General features: G+C 37.1%; 1 protein-coding gene and 1 non-coding gene across 7 annotated transcripts in view; both read left to right on the top strand.

The window, feature by feature from the left end:
- The window catches only part of NSD1 (nuclear receptor binding SET domain protein 1), a 143,544-nt gene that overhangs the window by 87,267 nt on the left and 34,155 nt on the right, over positions 1-22,122 (top strand). For 5 of the 6 annotated variants that reach the window (XM_027606131.2, XM_027606133.2, XM_027606134.2 and 2 more), the window contains 7 exons: positions 5,422-5,546; positions 8,483-8,753; positions 9,954-10,063; positions 12,083-12,158; positions 15,398-15,516; positions 16,428-16,571; positions 19,295-19,418. In XM_027606131.2, the coding sequence (XP_027461932.2) occupies positions 5,422-5,546; positions 8,483-8,753; positions 9,954-10,063; positions 12,083-12,158; positions 15,398-15,516; positions 16,428-16,571; positions 19,295-19,418 (969 nt within the window). The remainder of the gene's footprint in view (positions 1-5,421; positions 5,547-8,482; positions 8,754-9,953; positions 10,064-12,082; positions 12,159-15,397; positions 15,517-16,427; positions 16,572-19,294; positions 19,419-22,122) is intronic. The other variant, XM_027606135.2, reaches the window with a different exon arrangement.
- Positions 12,482-12,554, top strand: TRNAN-GUU. Its single transcript has one exon. It is a non-coding gene; the product is annotated as a tRNA-Asn (tRNA).

Raw genomic sequence — 22,122 nt, 5'->3', positions numbered from 1 at the left:
TTACATTGATTGATTTTCTTATGGGAACTGCAAATACACAGGAGGACCAATCACAGCTTCTCAAGGACTTATTCTCTCTCTTGCTCCCCTTCTGCTTTGTGCCAAAGTGCCTTTCCCTGTGGTCTTCTGGAGATTTGGACATGGTGTACTTTTGCTTTGTTGTGACTCTGATGATAGAGTCCTTTGGGGCACTAGTTTATTCTCTTTTAAACTGCTCCCCCTTACTCTTTAGCAGGATCACAAAAAAGCCCTCAGGACAAAATCCATATCTCTGGGTTATTACTTTTGTTAGTTTTTGGTTTGTAGTTCTTCACAGTCTTGTCAGTGCTTTGCTGACAAATTTTTAAAACACTTTATACAGCATTTCATTTGTTTTCAACAGAGGTTGGACTCAGTAACTTAACGATTATTATGAAGAAATGTTTGGATTTTTGCCCTTTTACCCCCTTCCTTTAACTTTTTGCTTTTGAGATTTCAGATCTAGGAAAGTAGAGGTATGACAAGGGCTAATAATGTGTTAGGAGTGATATTGCTGTTAGTACTGTAGTCCTTTAGGAAAATTCACCATTTTGATGAAAAAAAAAAGAAAACTTTGTAATTTAGTCTTAAAAAAACTTTATTCAGTATAGTTGAATATAGTTAACTGTATATACCGTAAGGTTCACACATTTTAAGTGCATAAGGAAGTGATTTTTAGTAAATTTGTTGAGTTGTGCAACCATTCCCATAAATCAGTTTTAGAACATTTCTTCTACCTAGTAAGATTTTTCTATCCCATTTATAGTTAGTCTGTTTGTACTCCCAGCCCAGCAACCACTAATCCACCACTACCTATCCCCACTCCCATTTGCCTTTTCTGGATATTTCATATTAATGGAATCATAAAATATGTAACTCTTTGTGCCTTGCTCTTTTCATTTAGCATGATGTTTCTGGTTTTGTGATTTATACATGTTTAGCATATATCATTATTTGGTTTTTATTGCTGGATAGTATTCCAGGGCACAGATATACCACATTTTATGTATCTGTTCTTCAGTTGGTGTACATTTGGGGTTGATTTAACTTTTTGGATATTTTATTATTTTAGCTGGTTTATGTACACACTCTGTACTCTAAAAAGATACTGCTAAACTTCCTGTATGAGCAATTTATATCCATTCTTTACAACAGGTTCTGGCCCTGTGCTAGGGCCAACCTTCCTTGATGTGTATTTGCCAAGAAATTTAATGATGGTCATACTTTGGCTCCTGCTCTGTTTCTTATTTGCTCTGTGCCATGTTTTGAGGTTTGCATGATTTACTCATCTCTCCATTAACTTTTGTAATTTTCTACCTTTTAATATTTCCCTTTAGTATCCAAAAGGTCATATTCCTCTTTTGTTCTTGATATTCTTTATGTTAATTTGGCAAGCCACTTCCTTTTGGCCATTTATAGAGTAGTTGGATATGGTGAGTTAGTTCTCTAGTTTCTTTCAACTCAAAAGTGGTTTTACCGGATGAGCAATCTAGTTTAGGTGAGAACATAGGTGGGAGTAGGGGGTTTTGGTAGCAGGTGTGGTTGAAGAGGGCAAGAAACAGAAGCTCAGGAACAGCCAGGAGACCTTTTGGGTTTTAAGTCATTCAATTGTGGCCAGGCTGTTTTCATTTACAGTGTGTTACCCTGTTGTACATTTAAGAGGGTTAATTGGTAATCTTTTTCTTAAAAGGACAAATAGTAAATATTTTAGGCTTTGCAAGCCATACTGTCTCCTGTCACTCTTAACTCTTTGTGACACAAAAGCAGTCATAAGCCATTGGTAAACAAATGAGCATGGCTATATTACAGTAAAATTTATTAAAACTAAAACAGTCACATTGGTAGTTTGCCAAACCCTAAACCTTTAAAGGATTGTTTCATATAATGTTGGTGAGGAGCAATGTATGTACTTGAGGTTTTTTGTTTGTGGGGGGTTTCTTTGGGGGGGCAGCAAAACAAGGTTTATTGAGCATAGCAAAGTGATAGTACAAAGCTCCCGAGGAGGGAGGGGACCCAAGAGGGTTGCCTGCAATGTATGTACTTGTGCAGGAACCTGTAGTATGTCAGATAGAGTTTTTACATTAATTTCCAGCCTTTTGTGCTCTTTGCCAGTTTTCTTGTGGATCTTAAGGAAATAAAGAACTGAAGGACTAAAACTTAGTCTGAGAACTTATTCTGTGAGACAAGTGAACCCAAAGACAGAATGGGGGACAGCAGCTTCAGGAGGAAAGAGGGGATGGATTAGCCCATGGAACCTTCTAAGAAGACAGAATATAACCTGTCTAGGACTGAGATCTAATTAATGTGGGGAGGTAGTAATGGATGGGGGCTGTGGGGATGGGATAGGATAAGGGATATGATGATGTGATAGCATAGGTATCTGTTTTAGTAAAAAGAACCCAGTGGTTTTGGAGCATGGAGAGATTTTGATTGGAATCATGGACTTGCCCTGTAAGTGATGGACTAACTTGAGTGGGCTTAGGCAAGGCACTTTCCTCTTTGAGCCTCAGTTATTATTATTATTTTTTTTAAGTAATCTCTACACCCAGTGTGGGGATCAGACTTAGAACCCTGAGATCCAGAGTAGCGCTCTACTGACTGAACCAGCCAGACACCTCTCAGTTACATTTTTTATGAAATGGTGATGTCATAACTTACCTTGAAGTGAAGATTAGAAATTCATGAATGTTAAATGGCTGAACCGTGACTTGCATGCACATAGTAAACCCATGTTATTCCCTATCATTTCTTTGGTCTTATTTGTGTTTAAAAATGTCATTGGTGTTTGAAAATTTGGATGCTATCTAATGGGAATATATTAAAGACATAATCTATTTGCCTCAGAGCGTAAAGTTATTACCCATTAATTGTCACAGGTACAGATGCATATACTTATTTCAAGATGTATTTTGGCTTATTTCTTTTCTCTAAGAGAGAGTTTTTAAACATTATTATTTGAGGGGAACATTTGAAGTAATTGTTTGGCTGATGATTTTAACTTCTTTTGAAATGCTTGGGAAATCTCGCCGGTTTGGGTCACTTACAGGTTTATTGTCTAAAACTGAGAAGTTAGGAAAATTGCATTGGTTGAAAGGTTTAACAAGCCCTATAATTACATTGGGAGCTCTGTAGGTACATAATTTTGATAACTGTTTCAGCCTCTATCATTTTAACTTTTTATTTTTTATTAATACTTTATTTTTTTAGAGCAGTTTTAGGTTTGTAGCAAAATTGAGAAGGCACAGAGATTTCCTATAGTCGGTGTCCACTCACATGCACAACCTTCCCTATTATCAACACCCCCACTGGAGTGGTACATTTGTTACAATTGATGAATCTACATTGACACATTATAATCACCCGAAGTCCACAGTTTACCTTAGGGTTCATTCTGGGTGTTGTACATTCTTTGGGTTTGGACGAATATATAATGACTTGTATTCATGATTATGGTATCATACAGAGTATCTTCACTGCTGTAAAAATCCTCTGTGTTCTGCTTATCTATTCTATTCCTCCCTCCCATGTGCATGCCCCCCCCAACCCATCCCCTGGTAACCACTTTTTATTGTCTTCATAGTTTTGCCTTTTCCAGAATGTATGTATGTAATCATATATATAGCCTTTTCACATTGACTTTTTTCACTTGGTATATGCATTTTAGTGTCCTCCATGTCTTTTCATGGCTTGATACCTCATCTCTTTAGTGCTGAATAATACTCTATTATCTGTACATACCACAGTTGATTTATCCATTCACCTACATCTTGGTGGCTTCCAAGTTTTGATAATTATGAATAAAGCTGCTTTAAAAATCCATGTGAAGGTTTTTGGGTGAATATAAGTTTTCAACTCCTTTTATATTAGATTTAAATAGTTAAACTAGGTGGTATATTACTACTATTTATTGCTATGAAATTACAGTAATTAGAATTAGAAAAAAATTATTTTTCATATCTCATCCTAACAAAGTTTTATGGCTTTTTTCCATATGTGCTATCTAAGGAGTAAAAGCCTTTGCCAAGTTTACTGTGCCTATGATTTGACCTTTTCCTTTTGGTCTCAACTTTTGCATTTCTTTGATTGAAAGAACACCAGTGTTCCTCATTCAACTGAGGCAGAAGTAGTTTCTTCTGAGGTTATTGTGTCATGAAATACCTCTTGCCTCTTGAGTAGACTATATCCTACATTCTGTATGCATTAGCTTTTGCTCCCAAAGACCTTATAAAATGACTATAACATGTTAAACTGGGACACAGTCTTATTGGGAAATTATAATAGATATTTGTTTTACCATTAATTCAAAGAAAAGTGGTATGATATTTTGAATTTTTTTTTAAGATTTTATTTATTTGAGAGAGAGAATGAGAGATAGAGAGCGAGCATGAGAGGGGGGAGGGTCAGAGGGAGAAGCAGACTCCCTGCTGAGCAGGGAGCCCGATGCGGGGACTCTATCCCGGGACTCCAGGATCATGACCTGAGCCGAAGGCAGTCGCCTAACCAACTGAGCCACCCAGGCGCCCGATATTTTGAAATTTTGACCATAAAACATAACATTTTTTTTTTCTTAAAAGGTACCCCGAACTCTGTATTTTTATCTTATTTTCTGTCTTTGGCATACGTGCCATATGCTTTTTATGTCATTGAGGTAATGGTATACATATAATTAATTATATTTTTTAATGATTCTATTTAGAAATATTCCTCAGTTTTCTAATGTGAAACTCACATCACAACTATGGTATGAAGTGTGTGTAAAGTGCTTTTGAAATTCACATGGTAGTACTGATTAGATAAATATTCTATCTGAAATATCTGTCTTGTATTCTGTGTAATCTGGAGAGGTGTTATTAAAATAATTTATGGTATATTTTATTAATTTGCTTGATTTAGACTTTTATTTAAGATTTTTATTTATTTATTAGAGAGAGAACATGAGGGCGGGGGTAGGCAGAGGGGGAGGGAGAAGCAGACTTCCCCCTGAGCAGGGCCCACCCCCGACGCGGGGCTTGATCCCAGGAGCCTGGGATTATGACCTGGGCCGAAGGCAGACACTTAACCAACTGAGTCACCCAGGTGCCCCTAGATTATATTTTAACGTTAGCTGTATCTGTCACTATGGGACACTAGTTAGTTTCAGATTAATCTTTTTTTTATCTTTCCCTTAACTTCAGATGGGCTGTGTATATTTGTATAGAGCAACAAAAGTTGCTCTCAATCTCCTCCCTCAACTTCCATATGTGATAAACCATAGGAAATCACTTTTAGCCTCTTAGAGCTTAAGCAGATTGTTTTTGAGAGTTTCCCATCTCTGTACCTTTGAGAGTACAGGGATGGTTGCATGAAAGCAGTGGGCTTTCCTCTAACATTTTGGTTAATATGAACTTGTTTCTCCTCTTTTAGCTGTGCGGTCAGAGAAGAAACGCCTTAGGAAGCCAAGCAAGTGGCTTTTGGAATATACAGAAGAATATGATCAGATATTTGCTCCTAAGAAAAAACAAAAGAAGGTGCAGGAACAGGTGCACAAGGTATATTCCACCATTTTAATAGTCTTTTCATCAGTACTTTTAGGATATTGCAGTTTTGCCTTCAATATCATGTTTTGTCTGCATGGGATAATAATTTCCTTAACTGGCATCTTGCTTTTTCCATTTTTTACCGCCAGCTTTTGGCACTACTTAGAATATACATGAAAGGTATAAATGGCTCTATGCACTGTGAGTAGTATATATATATATAAATTTTTTTCTCCCTTTGCTTTCAGAGAGTAATGATTTAGGAATATTATTATGACAAAATATTAAAATTGTAGAATATAAAATATGGTAGGATCATAATTTTTTATTTTTATTTATTTTTTTTAAGATTTATTTATTTGAGAGGGAGAGCCTGTAGAGGAGGGCCAGAGGAAGAGGGAAAGAATCTGAAGCCGACTCTGTGCTGAACATGGACCCCATGTGGGGCTCGATCTCATGACTCTGAGATCATGAGCTGAGCCAAAGCTAAGAATCAGGCTCAACTGACTGCGCCACCGAAACCCCCAGGATTATAATTTTTTAAACAAATGCTATTGATACCTTATTTGCTTTATTTTTTAATTCAATTTTTAAAAAAATTTTTAAGTAATCTCTACACCCAATGTGGGGCTCAGACTCATGACCCTGAGATCAAGAGTTGCAGACATTTCCAACTGAGCCAGCCAGGCACCCCTTAATTCAATTTTTTTTTTTTAAGATTTTATTTATTCATCTGAGAGATAGCGAGACAGAGGAGAGCACAAGCAAGGGGAGAGGTAGAGAGAGGGAGAAGCAGACTCCCTGCTGAGCTGGGAGCCAGACGTGGGGTTCAATCCCAGGACCTGGAGATCATGACCTGAGCTGAAGACACATGCTTAACCATCTGAGCCACCCAGGCGCCCCGCTTAATTCAATTTTTTTAAGCTCAGTTACTTTACGGTGAATTAGAGACATTTTACCTTCTATCCCTAAATAATATGCACCTCTAAAAAATAGAACATTTTCCTTCATAAATGATTTAATTTTACTGCATCTTATAAGATCAGTTTATCTAATAACAACAAATCCATATTCAGATTCCCTCACTTGTCCTCTAACCTTTACATTTGGTTTATTCATTCTAGGACTACACATTATATCTGGTTGTTAGATTTCTTAAATTTCTTTAAATCCAGAACAGTCCCCCTTTTTTCATGACCCTAAGTAATGAGAAACCTTTACAGTATCCCCCTTCTAGATTTGTATGATTGCTTCTTCATATGTTTCACTAAACTCTTCTCTATCTCCCTTGTTATGTGGAAATTATAACTAATAATTTGATGGATTCAAGTTAAACAATTTTAGCTAGATTAAATTATAGGTGCTATTGTGTCATATATCGCATGACATTAGAAGTTGTCCAGAGTCCTGACTGATTTCCTTTCTTTTAAGTCATTTTGCTCCCTTTGACCAAGAAGGAATATATGGGGGTGCCTGGGTGGCTCAGTTGGTTGAGCGTCTGTCTCTTGATTTCAGTTCAGGTCATGATCTCAGGATCCTGGGATCAAGCCCTGCATTGGGCTCCGCACTCAGCAGGAAGTCTACTTCTCTGCCTGTCTTCTTCTGCCCTGCTCGCAGGCTCTCTCTGTCTCTAAAATAAACAAATCAAATCAAATAAAAAAAAAATCTTTAAAAAAATGAAGCAGCATGTCTGTAATTACTTTGGCTTCAAAAGAATGTCCTCTTCTCTATCCACCATTTCCCTGATGGCTTTTAAAAATTTCAATCGAGGGGTGCCTGGGTGGCTCAGTCATTAAGCGTCTGCCTTCGGCTCGGGTCATGGTCCCAGGTTCCTGGGATCGAGCCCCGCATCGGGCTCCCTGCTCGGCAGGAAGCCTGTTCTCCCACTCCCACTCCCCCTGCTTGTGTTCCCTCTCTCGCTGTGTCTGTCAAATAAATAAATAAAATCTTTCAAAAAAAATAAAAATTTCAGTCGAAGAATCCTTGTCTGTATCAATAATTTCATTAGGGGTTATAAAATGAAAACTTACAGATTTTATTATTTCTTCTACTTTTACTAGCTGGCGAACTGTCTCATTAACTGAACACTTTATTTTCTTGATATACATGAAAGGAAGCATAAATGCTTATTTCTTTCCTATTAATTTACTAACTTAACATTGGGAATTCATTATTAGCTGCTTTATTGGTGACATATTAGGAAATCTTTTTGTGGGTAGGGAGCGTTATCACTGGCATTAATGAATTTTTATATAGCTTTAGTGTATTTCAACTGCATTTTTTCCCTTTTAAAAAATTAAAATATATATAACAAAGTTTGTAATTTAAACTTTTAGGTATACAGTTGTGTGTCATTAAGTACATTCACATTGTTGTGAACCATCACCACCATCCATCATCTCTAGAATTTTTTCATGTTTCCAAACTAAATTTCTGTACCTATTAAAAAAAATAACTTCCCACTTTCCTCTCAGCTCCTGGCAACCACCATTCTATTTTCTTTTCCTTCTTCTTCTTCCTCTTTTTTTTTTTGAGAGAGAGAGCGCACACACACATGCATGTTGGGGAGAGGTAGGACAGAGGGCCGAGAGAGAATCTTAGGCTCCATGCCTAGCACAGAGCCCAGTGTGGGGCTCGATCTCATGACTCTGAGATCATGACCAGAGCCAAAATCAAGAGTCCGATAGATGCTTAACTGACTGAGCCACCCATCCTCCCCCAATCTATTTTCTGTCTTGATGAATTTTACTGTTCTAGGTAAACCTCATCTACGTAGAATCATACAATATTTGTCTTTTTGTGTATGGCTTATTTCACTTAGCGTAATATCTTCAGGGTTCATCCATGTTGTAGCATGTGTCAGAATTTCATTAAGTGTATTACTCTTTTTGACACTGAAATTATAGCAACTTTGGTCTATGGATTCTACTTTTATTTTTTGCTCTTAGGTAAGTTCCCGCTGTGAAGAGGAAAACCTTTTAGCCCGATGTCGATCTAGTGCTCAGAACAAGCAGGTGGATGAGAATTCTTTGATTTCAACCAAAGAAGAGCCTCCAGTTCTTGAAAGGGAGGCTCCATTTTTGGAAGGGCCCTTGGCTCAGTCAGAACTTGGAGGTGGACATGCTGAGTTGCCACAGCTGACCTTGTCTGTGCCTGTGGCTCCGGAAGTCTCTCCACGGCCTGCCCTTGAGTCTGAGGAATTGCTAGTTAAAACACCAGGTAAGATGGGGATGGGGTCTCAGAATGTAAGTAGATATGATTTTAGCATGTTGTGATGAAAAGCCAATAGTGAATCTCTGTATAGCAAGCTACCCACGTTTGTCCTGGGAAATCCTGAAAGTGCCGCCTAATTTGATATAATTAATAACCATGAATTGGTGGTACACTGTCCAGAAGACATGTTTTAAAAACAACTCTCCTTACTCCACTGTTACTCTTCATGTTGTTGATCAAACAGGTGTGAGTCAACACTCAGGATAGCAGGGTTTGGGAGAGGGGCTCTACACACTAATAAACACATGAAACTTATGCTTTAGATACTAGCTCTGTCAGTTCTTGTGTTACTTAGGAAGTTGTTTAACCTCTGAACTCGGTTCTTTTATGAAATGGACATCATAATGTAATTTACCCGATACATTGTAAGTAGCTAAGTGTAAATATTCCCTTTAAGTTAATTACCAATTGTTTTTCACTTTATCATTCTTTATATACATGTCACCTGGTGTGAGTTGAATCTAAACATACTATCTCTAATTTACCTTCTGATTTTTGAATATTGTAGTCACTCAAGGAAAATTTTGGATGTAACTTTTTTATATTCCCAGCAATAGCTTGGGATGATAGTCCTTTATTAAAAAAAAAATATCCCAATTGTGCTTATTAATCAAGTAAGACAGAATCAAAAGAATTTAAAAATAGTAAAGATACTGTTTCATAATTTAGCATGTACCAAACTGTTATTAGGCTCTTGTATATGATTCTTAAGAACAGTCCTACAAAGTAAATGTGTTTTTTGTTTGTTCAGGAGCAGAATAAAATTTCTAATCTTGGTCCTATTCCCAGAATTCAGGCTCTACTCCACCTCACTTCTCTTTTTGTCTTTACTATCAATTAATTAAGATAGTTCTGCCCTTTTGATTTCTCCCTTAGTCCTTTGATGATACACAGACACACAGACAGACGTAAGAACATTTTCAGATTAGTTTGTGTTTGTATTGAGAATTGTTTTCCTGTTTTTTTATGTTAACTAATATTTTAGAATAAATAAATACATTCCTATCCTGCCCCTCCCCAGAAGATGAGGAGGAAAACATAAAAAAATATGGTGACTCATTTTTCTGTGGCATAATAGATTTTTTTTTTTTAATTAGTTTGTGCCTAGTTTCTAAATCATCTAATGAAAAGATACATGCATTTCAGGAAATTATGAAAGTAAACGTCAGAGAAAACCAACTAAGAAACTTCTTGAATCCAATGATTTAGACCCTGGATTTATGCCCAAGAAAGGGGATGTTGGCCTTTCTAAAAAGGTATGTTATTTTAGTCAATTCTAAAATATGATTAAACCATATGTAAATATGGGATTTTAAAAACAAATCTTTTAGGAATACTTAGCAACATTGATGCACACATACATAGACATTACAGAATGTCAGAGTATACTCGTTTGGTCTAAGAGATCCTATATTGAGAAGCTGTTTTGCATTTTTGTGGACATGAGTATCAGGTGGTTTTAGATGTTCTTTTCAAGTGAAAATGAAAAGAGCTTTTAAAATTGAGTATAGTGTGTGTGTGTTGTTATTTCTTTTCTGGGATTAAAACCTCACCTGCTTTCTACTTCACTTCTGTCTCTGTGAGCCACTAACCTACTCTTATCCCATTGCCTTGTCTGCATAACACCTCAGAAAAGACTCCGCTCATTTATATACCAGGCAGAAACATTTGAACCTAAGTTTTTGAGTTTGCAAACATGGTTTTTATTGGCCAAGAAGGCATCATTAAATGGTAGGTGGAAATAGAAGGTTATTTTCCTGGATATTAATTTTTAGGGAACATCCTGTTGCTCATATGTGTGAGGAGTAACTCAGTGTGTTAGAAATTCAGTTGTTAGGGTGCACAGATTTCCTATTAAAATTTTCTTTCTTTAAAGGAAAAATGCAGATTGTAAGCAAATCAAATATAGAGTTTTTAGACTTTTATCAGCTATAACAGGCTTCTATCATTTAATCCTGTATTGAGGATCCTAGTTTTTGTTTTTGTGAGTTATTCACCCATCTGGATTAGCATGTAATTATAAAACTCAATTTATTCGTGTGTTTGTACCTCATTTTAAAGTCTGCATTATATCCTTTAAGTCTTTTACTCTTCTCAAAGTCCATTTCCTAAGACATGTCCTAGTAAGGCTGTGATAGTTTCCTTCTGCAGTGCTTTCTCTCTTGACTTTGTCTTATTCAAATCTTAGCCACTTGCAAGATTGTTGGAAGAGGTAGGTGGTAAGGGACAAGGAAACTATGATTCATTTGAATATTTTGAGCATGGAAGTAACATTTGCTAACAGGTGATAAATTTAGTAGTATTATACAAGGTGAATTATGTAAGGCTGTTGCATTACTGCTACAAGTGAGGTAATGACAAATTTTAAAGAAAATCAATTTGGGCCAGCTTAGTGAATGATACTTTACCTGTTTTATTGAGATATAATTAATATACATAAGTTAATGATTTGATTAATGTATATAGTGAGCATTTGGAAATTCACTGCCGTATTTTAGCTTGTTTTGACCTCAAAATTTAGGAACTTTATAGCAAGAATAGCATCTGTTATGTTGACTTTTTGTGGCCGCTAAATTTTGTTTTACAGTCCTGCTGAAGAATATTTTTATTGTAGAAGACACTTGCTTGGACTGGAACTGATTCATACAAGCATTAGTAGTAGGGGAATAAAATGTGTAGGAAATTACTCTTGATGCCTGAGTGTTTTGTTTTGAGTTTTAATGTTGCTTTCATTTATATTAATCTGCAGCCAATTAAATCAGAAAGACATTCCATGATTCAGAACTTTCTGGTGTATGTGCTGCTGAAGTGAGCACTGATTCAAAGCTTTTTAATAGTTAGAATTCATCAAATAAGTTTTTGTAAAATCTAATGGCTATAAATGCAGTCTTAAGAAGATAGATTTTAAATGCAGGGTGGTATGGAATAGAACTGAGATGGTGGGTCTCTGGAAAAACACCCTTTCTCTTTGTCTACCACTTCAATCAGAGCACCATTCTGTATCTGCTTGATATATTGGGAATCTCTGATTAACCCCCACACCCTAAAGGAGTATGTGTTTGTATGAGTCTTTTGGAGCTGTTTTTTGTGTGTGTGTTTTTTTGATGTCTTTTTTTCCCCATGTAGTTTCTGTTCAACCCATTATTAATATTTTGTTTAATTGTCAGAAACAGCCAGGATTTCTGTATCTGTGATAATAGTTCATATTTGGCCTATAATATAAAGGGTTTATTTTCTGTTCCTCTGTAAATCTGTTGCATTTTGTTTATTTGTAGTGTTATGAAGCTGGTCACTTGGAGAATGACATTAATGAATCACGTGCTGCATCTCATTCTAAAGAGTATGGTGGAGGTGCGTATTTTTGAGATTTAAAAAAATGTAATGCATGGGGCACCTGGGTGGCTCAGTTGTTGGGTGTCTGCCTTCGGCTCGGGTCATGATCCCAGGGTCCGAGCCCTGCTCCATGGGAAGCCTGCTTCTTCCTCTCCCATTCCCCCTGCTTGTGTTCCCTCTCTCACTGTGTGCGTCTTTGTCAGGTAAATAAATAAAATCTTAAAAAAAAAAAGTAATGCAAAATAACTATGAAGCACCTCCTCAGCTAACTAGAAAAGTTGTTACATATGTAAGCAAGACCAGTGAGGTTGCAACTTCCAAGACTTATTTGCCCATCGGGCACCTGGCTGGCTCAGTTGGAAGAGCATGAGACTGTTGATCTCAGGGCCATGAGTTTGAGCCCCATATTGGGTGTAGAGATTACTTAAAAATAAATAAAATAAAATCTAAAAAAAAAAAAACCCCAATCTTGTTTGCCTGAATATGCTTCCTAACATGATGCATGACACTAGAGGATGATCATTTTCAGCTTTATGTTGAAATTAGTTACATGGAGTAAGGAAAAGTTAGGAACAATAAAGAAAATCTGCTACTTAATGTTCTTATTAGATGATTCTCTAACTGTAATCATTACTTTCTTGGCTTTGATTCAGTTTTTATTCTATAGGACAGAAAATGTGGAATCTGAGTTGAGAGGAAAATTACAAGGCTTCTAAGCCTATTTTTCACAAATAGTCTTAGTTTCTTTTGTCACATCTATGATTTTTGGTGAGTGAGCATATGCTTGAAAAAGCTTATATTTTGAGTGTGGTCCATGTAGTTGCTTCTTTTAAGGGCTTGGAAATCTTTTATATTTTATATATATTTTTTGAAGTTTATTTTATTTTTTTAGGGAGAGTATGAGCAGGGAGGGGCAGAGGGAGAAGGAGAGAGAATATCCTAAGCAGGCTCTGCCTTCAGCCCAGAGCCCAACGCAGGGCTCGATTCCACGATCCTGAGATCATGACCTGAGCTGAAATCAAGAGTCAGATGCTTAACTGACTGAGCCACCCAGGCACCAGGCTTGGAAATCTTTTAGATTGCATTTGAATCTGACTCCTGAAAGTTATACATGGTGATCTTGGTTCTGCCTACTGAATGAAATTCAGTAACAGATAGAATATTGTAGTTTGAGCATTTCCTCTACCAGATCTTTTGTTTGCTCAGTCCATTGCTTTAAGACTGTTAACTTCTTTTTTTTTTTCTTTTTTTTAAAGATTTTATTTATTTATTTGACAGAGACACAGCGAGAGAGGGAACATAAGTAGGGGGAGTGGGAGAGGGAGAAGCAGGGAGCCCGATGCAGGGCTCAATCCCAGGATCCTGGGATCATGACTTGAGCCAAAGGCAGACGCTTAACGACTGAGCCACCCAGGCACCCCAGGACTGTTAACTTCTAATCCATCTAAAGCATTACAGAGATTTAGGATATTATCCATATTATCCTTGTTTTATAGAAAAACATGAAGGTGAAAAAGGTGGCAGGGTTGGGGGACTAAATCCAGAACTGACCAAATTCATGGCCACACTACCATCTTGTTATTCACTCCAGATTTTTTCCAGGCCTATTCTTTGTACCACTTTAATCATTCATCTGCCAGTGCTATTTATTGATTAGTGTCATTTCTGAGACATTAGCCCAGATTTCAGCACATGGCATCAGATGTGGTCTGCCAGCCAAGGGTATCATGGGAAGATTATATTACTTGTGATCTTTTTAAAAAAAAGATTACTTACTTGAGAGAGAGAGAGAGAGAGAGAGAGAGCGCAAGTACACAAGCAGGGGGAGGGGCAGAGGGGAAGAGAGAAGCAGACTCCCTGCTGAGCGGGAGCCTGACATAGGGCTCCATCCCAGGACCCTGGGACTGTGACCTGAGCTGAAGGCAGACACTTAACCGTCTGAGCCACCCAGGCAGCACTACATGTGATCTCAAATGAGCACTTTTTTAAAAAAAGATTTTATTTATTTTTGTTTTTTGAGAGAGAGCGAGCACAAGGGGTGGAGGGGGCAGAGGAAGAGGGAGAAGCAGACTACCCACTGAGCAGGGAGCCTGATGCAGTGGTCAGTCCTGGGACCCCAGGATCATGACCTGAGCCAAGCCAAAGGCAGATGATTAATAAACTGAGCCACTCAGGCACCCCTTAAATGAGCACATCTTTAAATATGACCCATGTTTTCTAGTAAGTAAACCTAGTAGTATGTTAGCTTATGTTAAGCTTGTGTTCATATAAAATTTCATAGATTCACCGATTGGCTTGCTTGCTTTAAAACAAAAAACCTTTCAAAATATCAGCTCTTACATTTTTGTAGTCCAGCTTTTATAAAATGTACAACCTGTAGTTTATCTTGTATAAATTTCATCAGCTGTTTCAGTTCCTGAGAATTTTGAACCTTTATTCTGCTATCATATTAATTTTTTAGTCATAGGTGATTGGTAGCTTTGATAGCAGAGCTTCTCCATCTCCATCAGGCAATCCCAAGAAAGAGAATACTAAGCCAGTTTTCCAAAGTCTAGCCTTCATGTTGATACCTAGCCTAATTATCCTGGAATATTTTATGAAATACCATTTGAGATTCCTCTTGATATTTCTATAACAAAAAGTTGAAATATATGTAATAGACAATGAGGGAGAGACTGGAATTTCATTTTATAAATATGCCAGGTTAGATCATACATTTTGTTGGATGTTCAAGATTTTAGTACTATTGCATGAATATCCTTTAAGCCACTAAATGTTTTGGGGGAGGTCTCCCCTTTCCCCAAGCCAGATGTTTGTATTTCTGCTTTTTATCTTAATCCTTAAATCATATAGTGATATAATTTACTATCTTTAATTGTGGAGGTCGGGTTTTAGTATCTTTTCCTGACTACTAAATGTATTTCCTCCCCATCTATAGGATATTGAAGTCCTTTGAGGAACTGTGAAGTCTTTCACTTCAGTCATGTAAAATGAAACTGCTTTAACCTACTTATTCATTTACCATTTAATCTATATGAGACAATTCATATATGTGTAGCTATTTCCCCAACTAGTTACATAGTCATGGGTAAATGTGCCCTTTTTCCTCATCTGCTAAGTTGGGGAATTAAATGGACTTTAAGACTGGTTTTTTACTCTAACATTCCATAATTCTATGAGGTCCTTTTAGTTGAAGGTAGGATTTCTTGGACTTGTGAGTGAATAGCCAGCAGGTAACGCATGTTTTCCTGTCATAGGCACTACCAAGATATTTGATAAACCAAGGAAGCGAAAACGACAGAGGCATGCTACAGCCAAGGTGCACTGTAAAAAAATGAAAAATGATGACTCATCAAAAGAAACTCCAACCTCAGAGGTATTACTCAGTTCCTCATCTTTTGACCTTCCAAAGAAAATCTACTTTTCACAGTAGAGGCCACACCCCTCTTTCCCTTGAGTTTACTTAAGAATAATGTTTTACTGAAACTAGCTAATAATAGCTGTAAGAAGACATATATGGCAACTATGGGTATGATCTTTTTAAAAGATCGGATCCTATGCTCTAGGTATCTGATAAATTTTGTAACTTTCATCACGAAGTAAGCTTTTTCTAAAACCAAAGTACAATACCAAGTAACCATATGATCCGAATGAACTTGGGTATTGCCCTTTAAAAGTTGAGACTGCTACAATTAGAAGGGAAACTCATTTGCTTATTTCTTGAGACCATCAACTGCTTAATTTTAGACTAATGTTTGTAAACATTGGCTTTTAAGGAAACAAAAAACAAAGGTAGATTTAAAACCATTTCCTTGTAGAGCATCAGTGCAGTCATTGATGCTATCTCTGGCTTTTCAACTCAGGTTAAAGGAGAATTAGAACAAGTGAGGTCAGCTTTACACATTATGATACAGAGTGTTTCTTTCCAGGATAAATTGAATAGAATGCCCAAGGGGGGCATTATTTAGGAAACACTGATCTTGGAAGGACAAATAAGTAATCAAATAAACTTAAGAATGTTTTCTCTCCCTTAGTGAAACCTTAAAATGGAACAGCTCAAAAAGTTCCAGTGGAACAGCCTCAGAGCAGTTAGTGGCAGGGCATGAGGCGCCCACTACCCGCCCAATCACAGCAGGGTTAGAACTAACATTGCATGCAGTCCGCCCGCGTGATTGGCTGAACATCTGTAAGTGCTTAATGGCTAGACAAATAGCAGCCCAGAGGGAGGGGGTCAGATGGAGGAGACATCAATAATACAGATGTGGGACATTATTTTTTCTCTGCAAGGGAGAACTGATGACACACAGAACGGCTGCAAGCCCTAAGGAGACTGTTGAGGAGGGTGTAGAAAATGATCATGGGATGCCGGCATCTAAAAAGCTGCAGGGCGAACGAGGCGGAGGAGCTGCACTCAAGGAGAATGTTTGTCAGGTAGAGGATGTTGCCCACTTGGATTTTGATTGCATGTCTTTTAAGAGAAGCCCTCTCCATCTCTTGATAACCCAGTCATGGTTAGAATAAACATTTTCCTGGATGATTCCAGTAGAGTCACTTCCCTTTAAGGATTTAAGTCTTACCCCTTTTTACAAAAAGAGAAAGGAAAAGAAATATTTAGTGTTGGTCAATCACTTGCCCTTGTTACCCATGAGTAGATTCCATGAAGCCGGTCTGAGATGGGAGAAGGTGAATCTGGTGATTGCTTAAAGATCATTTTCCTGTATGTTTCATGGTGTGAGAATCTCTGGGTTTCTAAGGAATGCTGCAAGGGAAATATTCACTTTAAGATTTCTTTTCCTTTAAAGTAGTGACTTCAGAGAATCTACCACCTGCCTTTTTATATTTATTTAGTAAGTATTTATACAGTGTTTACTGTGTGTCAAGAGTTTCCATCACTTTATAAATATTCCGGGGGCGCCTGGGTTAGGCAGCCGACTCTTGATTTCAGCCCAGGTCATGATCTCAGAGTTGTGAGATCGAGGCCCACATCAGGCTTAAGATTCTCTGTCCCTCCCCACTTCCAGGAAAATAAATAAATTTAAAATATAAATAAAAATAAAACTTATAAATATTAAGTCATTTAGTCATAACAGTCTTGTAAAGTAGATTACCATTATTGTCCTCATTTTTATAGATGAGGAAACTGAGGCATAGAGATGTTACATAACTTGCTTATAGTCACACAGCAAAGCCAGGATTCAAACTCAAGCAGTCTGAGTTTAGAGCTAATCACTATGTTGTGTTGCCGCTCTGTAAAAAGCCTTTATCAGACTTGGGAGTAGAGTCAATTAAATGGATGCTTTGGTTATGTTCTCTTTTTTATGGGCTTGATTTACCTTTGTAAATTCTTAAAAGCTGGCCTATAAAAAGTTGAAGATAATTAGTTTTTTTTCTTTTTTTTATTGAAACGGCTAAAAAACAAAAGTTAACCCAAGCCCAGAATATGTTATGATAAACAATAGAATTTCAACTCAGTTTTTTTGTTTTTTCATTTTCACTATTATATAAAGAAGGTTGATCATATTCAGATCAGCACCCACACACAGTGTTTGTCCTTAAAGACTATATGGCCACAAAGATTATCAACAAAAAATGGTTAAAGAGATAGTTGCATTATGGTCCTGGATTGTTTGGATCACTCTGTTTATCTGTTGTCCTTGTTTAATTTATTAATATCGTGTCCTTTCACTCACATGGTTACCGTTTTGAAAGATGAAATTACATGGTCATCCCTGTTAAAGGGTTAGTCCGTAACATTTGCTTAACTTGAAAACATTCTTTGATATATACTGTAATTGAAGTTTTCCTGTTTAAATGGTGATGGCGAATTTGTTTATTGTACATGAAAGCTGGTATCACTGGCACTGTGAATATACAAAAGAAAGTAGGTAATATTTATGGCATTTGTCAATTTTTATCTGTGAATAGGGGATAATGGAAGAGCCAAAGTGTAAGATTAATTTACACTATAGGTTAAGACTTTGGGGTCTGTCTGTTCTTTATCCCTGGCTGCCTCTGGCATTTTTTCCCAAAGCTCTCCTACTCATTTGTTCATTTAAGGTTTGATGTTAAGTGGCCAAGACCTGTTGTTTCTTTGGGTTCTTGAAGATATTAGACTTACCTAGTCGCCTTCCCTCTTTCTTGTCTTCCACAATAAGACTCTTTTTCATTTTTAGTATTTTCCTGCTAATCACTATGGGGAAACGTCAGGCTGTTAGAGGGATGAAAGTAACAAATGTTGGGAATTTGCAGAATTTTCATAAATCTTATGTTTTGAAAGCAGCAGACCCAGATCTTCATTTCCTAACGCCCTATTATAAATGACACCCTGTCTTAGATGAGATCATCTCAAAGGTGACCTCTCTGAGATGGTTGTAGATGTAACTCAAACATTGTTCAAACCTTGATTGGAGCCCTTTTGAGACTGTTAACAACCCAAGTCTAGCTAACCAGTATCTCTTGCTTGAACTATTACAGTAGCCTTCTTGATTGTCTCTTTGCTACTATTTTCATCTGTCTCATTCTTGAACTCATTTTCCATGTAGTAATCAGAGGAATCTGTTTTTAAATATCTCACTTTAGCCCTCCTTTGTTAAAGACTTCTAATGGCACACCTCTGTAATTAGAATAAAATCTGAAACTGTAGCATAATGTGTAAGGCCACACAATCAGGCTGTTGCCTTTTTCTTACCTCGTCTTCTACCACTTCTGACTTTTGTTCATTTTAGTCCACTGACTTTCCTTATGATTCTCAGACATGACATAGTTTTTCCTATCTGTGGACTTTCTGTATTTGTCTTCCTGGTCTTTCTGTCAGATCATGTGACTGACTTGGAGTTCGGAACTCCATCTGAGAGGCCATTCCCAATCACCCAATCCAAAGTAGCTGTTTGAATTCTCTACTTAATGCTTATCATTATCTGATATCTTTCCTGTTTGTTTACTTGTATTTTCAGTTCTTAGAATATATGAATCATGAGAGCCAGGGACTTTGTGGAACCTGGCATAGACGAGTTAATCATTAAATATTGGCTGAATAAATGGTGAGCTTTCTTTCTGGAAAGCTGCTGCTTAATCTTTTCCTTCATGAAGGCCTTCTGCTTGGGACTTTAAAAATCCTTTCTCTATAGACATACCTGTTTTCTTTCTCTTAACAGAACTGTGAGAAACTGGGTGAGCTGCTGTTATGTGAGGCTCAGTGCTGTGGGGCTTTCCACCTGGAGTGCCTTGGATTAACTGAGATGCCAAGAGGAAAATTTATCTGCAATGAATGTCGCACAGGTGAAGTAGATATAGATGGGGTTTTCTTCCAAAGACGTTTTGAGTTTTAAGATTTTCGGGAAAAATTCCCAACATTTATTGCAGACACTTTTTATGGCAATACTGGGCTAGTTGCTACAGACACAGATAGGTGCTGTGTGATCTTTGCCTGTAGAAAAGAATACCAAGTGAATAATGAATGGATAGTATAATATAGTGCAGAAGGATTGTAGTAGAGATAGATTTATAGTGATAAGTGAACAAAGATGAGCCAGTTCCACAGAGGAAGATAACTGAATTTGTCTTTAAAAGAGGTGTGGAAATTGGTGTGGGGAGGCTTAGGACAAGAAGGTCCAGTAATGAAAGTATTGGATATTGGGGAAATAGGAGGCATAGGTTAATGTGTTTAGAGTTTAAGATGCTTTAGGGAAGAGACATTGGTAGTGACAGGGAGGGTTTCTGGATTACTGGTGATGTTTTATATTTCTTGAGTGGTGATTATATAAGCGTGTTTTCTTTGATTATTTGTGAACTGTACACTTAGGATGCTGTACTTTTCTGTGTGTATATCATACGTGAACAAAACTGTTTACCAAAAAAGGAAAGCCATATTTTGAGAGTTATATAGATTGGCTCAGAAACTAAGAATGGTCAGATGTAACCACCTGTAAAGTACTTCACAGGCTATGCTAAGGAGATTGTTCTTTCTTCAGCATTATATGTGAATGTTACAGCATTGAAATAGTAAGAAAAAATGGGGCCTAAAAGCTGTTACACTCCTAAATCATTAAAACCGCAGGTGTGAATGAACCTGCCCAAGGAGAAAGCATCTGGAGAGGGAGAAAAGGACCAACAAAAGTACTCAGGGGGTGCCCACATAAAAAAAAAACACTGGAGGGTGAGGAGGAGCTAGTCAAAGAATATCTGTGAAGCCAGAGAGAGTGGGGTGTCATGAGCAGGGGCATATGTGGCAAAGAGACCAAGGAGGTTCTGGGGTGATAAGAGGCTGTGATATTTAGCAGTGAGAAAAGGCTTGACTTTTTGCCAGAGGGTGCCACACTAAACCTGGTTGAAGGGCAATGGATAGCAGTATACACTACGTCTTAAAAAAGCTTGCTATCCATGGAAAAAGAGGGCAGTAGCTGAAGGGAGGATATTATAGGGTCAAGAGGAAGAACATCTTGAGTGTTTGTAGGATGAATGTTAAGAACCACATAGGGAAATAAATTCCTGCAACAGGAGAGGGAATAATTAGTAGAGTATAGCTACAAAGTGAGAGGAGAGAATAGTCTTGGAGATAGGAAAAGATAAAAGAGGAATATACCTTGGAGTTGGGAGGCAGAATAAAGAAGCCAATGTTTTTTCTTAGTTTGATGAGAATGATGGGGGAAAGGTGGTTTCTAACTTGAAGGTAGAGTATAGGTTTAGAGTAGCCCCTGTGGGAACAAGAGACAGAATTAACTTGTGTCTGTAAATCAGTGGCTGTGTCATATTGAGTTATCTCCTCTTTCTGCCACTACTTTTAGCAATGTGGGAATAAAAGCTGGAAGACAAGATTGTTGGGTTATTTTGCCTCCTGCACAGTGGGCTTTTGATCATTATGGGAAATAGTGCCATCCAGCCCTATAAATGAAATTTAGGAAAAAAAATTTTAGGTACGTGCATATCTCTTATCCTAACCTTAGAAAGATCTTGCCTTTTGTACAGATAATCCAGTTTTGCTAGTCTTATCTTTATTATAATGTGATATTCTCTGAAGAAGTTAAGGCAAAGGTATTTTTTAAAGAATTAACCTTACTGAAGTATAATTTACCTACTATAAAATGCACTAGTTTTAATGTATGTTTTGAGAGGTTTTGATAAAATTTATAAACACCTATGTAACCACAAACATAATGAAGATTCAGAACATTTCCATCACTCCAGAAAGTTCCCTTGTACTTAGTCCCAGTTGATCCTTATGCCCCCTCATTTCCCCCTCCCCCAGTCCTATTTCAGGCAAACAATGATCTGCTTTCTGTAACTACACATTAGATTTATCTTTTTTAAGAGTTTCATATAAGTGGAACAAAATGTATGTAGTTTTTTGTGTCTAGCTCGGTGGAATGTTTTTGATACTCATCTGTGTTAATGTGTGTGTCAGTAGTTCATTCTCTTTCTTAAAACAGCTTTATTGAGGTATAGTTGATGTGCAGTAAACTGCACAAAGTATAGTTTGGTAAGTTCTGACATACATATATGTGTGTACATACTACCTGTGAAACCATCCATCAGCATAGTTAATTTGAGATTCAACAACATTGTTGTAGGTATTAAGAGTTCATTCCTTTTTATTGCTGGGTAGTATTCCATTGTATGGATGTATCACAGTTGGTGATACATATTCATTCATCTATTGATGTACATTTGGGTTGTTCTTAGGTTGGGGTATTACTGATAAAGCTGCTGTGACCATTCATGTCTTTGTATGGATACATTTTCTTTTTACTTCTGTAAATACCTAAGGGCAGAATGGCATGGTAGCTATATGTTTAACTTTTTAAGAAACTTCCGAAGTGTTTGTACACATTTTACATTTTCATCAGTAATGTATGAAGAGTTTCAGTTCTTCCGCATCTTCATCAACACTTGGTATTGTCAGTCTTTTTAATTTTAGTCATTTGGACAGATGTGTAGTTGTATCTCATTGTGGTTTTAATTTGCATTTTCCTAATGACAAATGATG

The sequence above is a fragment of the Zalophus californianus genome, chromosome 5 (genome assembly GCF_009762305.2).
Source record: "Zalophus californianus isolate mZalCal1 chromosome 5, mZalCal1.pri.v2, whole genome shotgun sequence".
In the NCBI taxonomy this organism is placed as follows: domain Eukaryota; kingdom Metazoa; phylum Chordata; class Mammalia; order Carnivora; family Otariidae; genus Zalophus; species Zalophus californianus.
This window is presented reverse-complemented; position numbering and strand designations above follow the sequence as displayed.